Consider the following 4,785-nt stretch of genomic DNA (forward strand, 5'->3'; position numbering starts at 1 on the left):
CACAAACCCACACATGCACATATATTACTATAAGCAACACCTAAGTATCCCAAAATGTGGTATTAAGTAAGTTTTATGTTAATTTATACAATAAAATCACAGAAAAACCACTCAAAAATTATCTGAAAAATAAACTAGTATTACATGCACAGGGTAGCTACCTACATGGTATGTGCCAATTTTAACATTTATATGTGGATGGAAAAAAACAGTGAAAGTATAAAAACAAAGCATTAATAGTAAATTTCTTTGAGTTGCATACTTGTAAGCAATTATTTTCCTTCTTTATGTTTTATTATATTTTCCAAAACTTTCCTTTCTGTTTTGTTTTGTTGGGTTGTTTGTTTGGTATGGGTAGTTGTTTTTCTTCTTTGGTATTTTGAGATATACTCTTGCTCTATGGTTTAGGCTAGCCAGAACTCACCAAATAGCCCAGGCTGACCTCAAATTCATAATCCTCCCTGATGCTACAAGTGCAAATGGAGACCTTCTGAGGCTGAGCCCAGGTCCCGTTCACAGAAGCCTCTGCACACCCAGTTCAAGACTTTCTTCATCTTGAAGAATGTGAAGATGTTATACTATATTTTAATTATAGATCACAAGCATTCATTCACTCAGTTATCTAGTACTCAGTTATACTCTCTAATCCACTTGGAAGCTTCTTTCTGGCACATGCTTTACAAACAAACGTGTACCCTCAACCACTTTCTGGCACATACTCAAAAAATGTATTTTGAGGGAAGCTACCTGAAATGGATTTTAAGAAAATGAATGATGGAACAGTATTGCCCAGTGAGACAGACCTGTTTCTTGAAGTATCCAATTGCATATTCATCTGCGTATGTGAGGAAGTTCAGGATGTCATGCTTTATGTGATACTCCTTCAAATGATTCATCAGATGAGTTCCGTAGCCCTGTGTGCAAGTCAGTAAGCAGATAATAAATGTTAGGTTCTGGAGAACAGAAAATCCTACACGCTTCCGAGGAGTTTTTTATCAACCAGGACCTCGCTTGAAGAAAATATAGTATTAACAACTTCTTAGGTATTTGTGAACTTTAAAAATAAGCTGCAAGACAGAGACTATGTCTTTAAACAAATAAAAAGGGCTGGGACTGTAGCCCCGCCCCAAGGCGCTGATTGCAATCCCCATACACGTGTGTGGAAACTCGGCCTGTAACGACACCAAGCAGCCTGTGGTCCTGCCCAGCATCACAGGCCTTGTAAAGCATGCACAGGAACTGGTGTGCAAGCTGGGCTTTTCAAAGAGACTGATTTTGATAAATCTTTAAGTCTCTACTCATATATTGGCTGTTTTGACAAACATAAGCTACTGCAACTGGGACCCAATCAGTTGTACTCCACGGTGGAGCAGCTTCATGCTGTTTTAGTGCCGTGAGTTGACAAAGCTCCATAATCTATCTCAGACTTGTATCTAGCGCAGCACAAGTCTCAGGGTTATACATTAACCATTAAGGAATGACACAAGACAGTGAAAAGACCAGGACATTCATGAAAGAACTTATATCACTTTTTCTTTTTTTTTTTTTTTTTTTACAGACTTAATTCATTTTATTTTTCTTGTATAAAACCCCTTTATATTGTAGCTACTGGTGGAGCTTGAGTCCTCTGAATACGACTCTGGTATGTGTTTTCATAAGATGGTCAGTGAATATCCCGATAGGGAGACTTGGTGAACACAATCTCTTTCCAGGGGTCAGGGGTCAGACAGCTGTAGGTCTTGGAGATGGCATCAAAGGTGGCCTTGGTAAAGTTGCCCAAAGTAGCAGTGTAGCCCCTAGCAGAGATGCAGCAGTCATCAATACCAGCCATCAGCAGCAGCTTCTTGGGCACAGGGGCTGAGACAATGCCAGTGCCTCTGGGATCAGACGCACCAACACGGAGCCACAGCGGCCTGTCACCTTGCAAGGAACAGTGTGGGACTTGCCGATCTTGTTTCCCCAGTAGCCTCTCCTGACAGGGACAATGGAGAGCTTGGCCAGGATAATGGCCCCACAAGTGGCAGTGGCTACTTCCTTGGAACACCTTACACCCAAACCAACATGACTGCTGCAGTCCCCAGTGTCAACAGATGTCTTGAACCTGGTCCACTGGCCAGCATGAGTTTGCTTCTGCACAGGCATGATCTTCAGAACAACTTGGGGAATGTGCCCAGGAAAAAGTCAATAATCTCGGACTCCTTGATAGGTAAGGCAAAACGGTGAATTTCCTCTAGGGACTTGCTCTTCATGTCTTTGACCAGCTGGCCCAGCTTGGTGACAGGAATCTACTCACTGTCCTCAGCCTTACCGCCACGAGCCCCACGGCCTCGACCCTGGCCTGGCCTGTGCTGCGCCCACAACCTCGAAGGCCACTGACAAAGCCTCCCACAGAAGCTGCCGTGGCCTCCCGTGCCTGGGCCGCTGGGGCCTCCGGCCCTCCCGCTGCACTGGTATCATCCACCATTTGGTGTTTCCCAGGAAAAGAAGTTGTATCACTTTCATCAGTTCCCCCATTTATTTCACTGTTTGTTTGTTTGTTTGATGGGAGGGTACCAGGAATCAAACTCAGAGCCTGGTGCTTACTAGGCACACACTGCACTACTGACCTACCTCCCTGGCCCCTTCTATTAAGGTTTGTGGGTTTTTTTTTTTTTTTTTCCATTTTATGTATTTGGTACAGGGTTCCACTATGCAGCTTGGACTAGTAGTGATCCTCCTGTTTTCAGCCTTCCCAGCACTGGAATTACAGGCGTGTGCCACCACACCCAGACTTGGTGAGCGGACTTGATCAATGGCTCATCGCTGGCATGTCATGCAGGACTGGAGACAGAGCCCCGGTCCTTGCGCTTGCCAAAGAAGGCGCTTAGTCCGCTGAGCTATCTCGCTGGCCCCTCTTCTATTAAGTTTTGAAAGACTAATCTTCATTTTCTAAGACAGCACTTTCAGGTCAATTACATAATGCAAGGTTTTGTTTTTTGTCTCCCCCCCGCCCCCCAGTTCTTTCTACTTGAATATATGACGCTTGGCTACTTTCTGAGAAATCTTCAGAAAATTACATGGTTGAGTGGAAGAAAATGAACTGCCTTTCTGGGAAGTACTAACTAAAACAAAGTCTCCAAGTCATATTAAATACCCTCGATTTCCCTGTGGTATTCCTAACAGTGTCCAAGCTTTCCAAACAGGATATGTGGTACAGCCATCTCCATGAACAAAAATTGCACAATCTTTTATTTTTCATTTTAATTAATACAGTGTTGTACTTATGCATTGGGTACAATATTAAATTCAATACGTAGAGAATAATTAACATTTCTGGCTTCCAAATCTTATAATTTCCATAGGTTGGAACTTTTCAAAGCCTTCTTCTCTGTTTTTTTTTTTTTTTTCCTTGTCTCTCATTTTAGAATCTTCTGAAATTATAAAGCAAAGATATATTTTCCAAGTCTCCTATGAAAATAAGAAAAATTTTTTGATGTATAAGGTACTAAACGCAGGACATTTTAAAAGTCTGGACACCTGGACATTTCTCGCTTTGGCCGGGGGTAGTGACAAAGGCAGCAACAGCACCACCTAAAGACACAGCACTGGAAAGCCTTGGGAAAGTGCCAGAGCACAGTGTCTGGTAAGTCTGCACCTCCCGTTCCCAGGCAGGATGATGAATGTGGCACTGTTGAATTGTGCTCGCCCTTTGATGCCTGGTGCTTGGAGTCAAAGACAAAGAGCTCCCCTTGTGCTTTGTGACAGTAAATACATCACAGTAGCTACAAGTGGCTGCCAGACCAAAGAGCAAAGCTATCTATGAAAGCCACGGTACCAACCGCACTGGCTGCAGCCCTCAAGCAGAGAGGGATTCCCTCTAAGAACTCATTTTCGGGTTCCGCAAACAACATCGCTTCCTTGAAACTGAAGAAGCAACAAAGTCCTCAGACCCGCACCAGCCAGTACAGGCTTGTCGAGCCCTGGAGATGCGGCTGGGGCTGCCCACCCTGAGTTTAGCGGGTTAGTCAGGTTCTGACTCAAAATAAAAAATAAAAAGGACTAAGGACGTATGTGGCCTACCACAAAAACTCTGAGTTCAAGAAAATAATAATAACGTAAATAGTCCAAATAATTCTTTGTGACATTGAAGAGTGGATAAAATAAATTTTAAAATTAGGCTGGGTGTGCTAGTACACGCCTGCAATCCCAGCACTCAGGAGGCTGAGAGAAGAGGACCACTGCTGGCTCCAGGCCAGCCTGGGCTACACAGGGAGCTGCTCTCCTTTAAAAAAAAAAAAAAAAAGGCGGGATAGGGGGTAGACCTGAAATCAACCTTACCTGTTTCTACTTGCTTTTTTGAAAACACACACACACTAGGGCAGTGGAAAGTACCTTGGTGGCTAATATTTGCATGCTGTACTTCCATGGGACAACAGTGCACTAGACCTGCAATGATCTTTGTTAGCAGCCACCTAACAATGAACGACCTGTGTATCCTTCTAACCACCTTCCACGTTTTTGTGCAAGATCCTTTAGGGCTCCCTAAATAAAGCTACATTCTCTGGTTCCATTTTCCTAACAGCAGCAGAGAAGAGCAGGGCAAAGTCTAGATGAGAACTCTCTCTGCTAAATGGCAGACTGACTAGTCAGCCAGACTAACTGCAATATTAATAAAACGTAGCACAAGTTCCCAGAGAGAAAGGGAATTATACCAAGGACAGCTTGAGAAGTTAGCAACGGAGAAGACAAGGAGAAAGTGGGGCATAGTGTGGAAGGGGAAAAGGAAGGGGAAAAGGTGGGAAGGAG

The 4,785-nt window shown here is 43.7% G+C and overlaps 1 protein-coding gene across 3 annotated transcripts in view; it reads right to left on the reverse strand.

Moving 5' to 3' along the window:
- Positions 1-4,785, reverse strand: part of Kat2b (lysine acetyltransferase 2B) — a 103,672-nt gene that overhangs the window by 16,120 nt on the left and 82,767 nt on the right. For all 3 annotated transcript variants that reach the window (XM_023708442.1, XM_023708441.1, XM_023708443.1), the window contains one exon: positions 804-914. In XM_023708442.1, coding sequence (XP_023564210.1) covers positions 804-914 — 111 coding nt within the window. The remainder of the gene's footprint in view (positions 1-803; positions 915-4,785) is intronic.

Source organism: Octodon degus, unplaced genomic scaffold (genome assembly GCF_000260255.1).
Source record: "Octodon degus isolate 3935 unplaced genomic scaffold, OctDeg1.0 scaffold00361, whole genome shotgun sequence".
NCBI classification, from domain to species: domain Eukaryota; kingdom Metazoa; phylum Chordata; class Mammalia; order Rodentia; family Octodontidae; genus Octodon; species Octodon degus.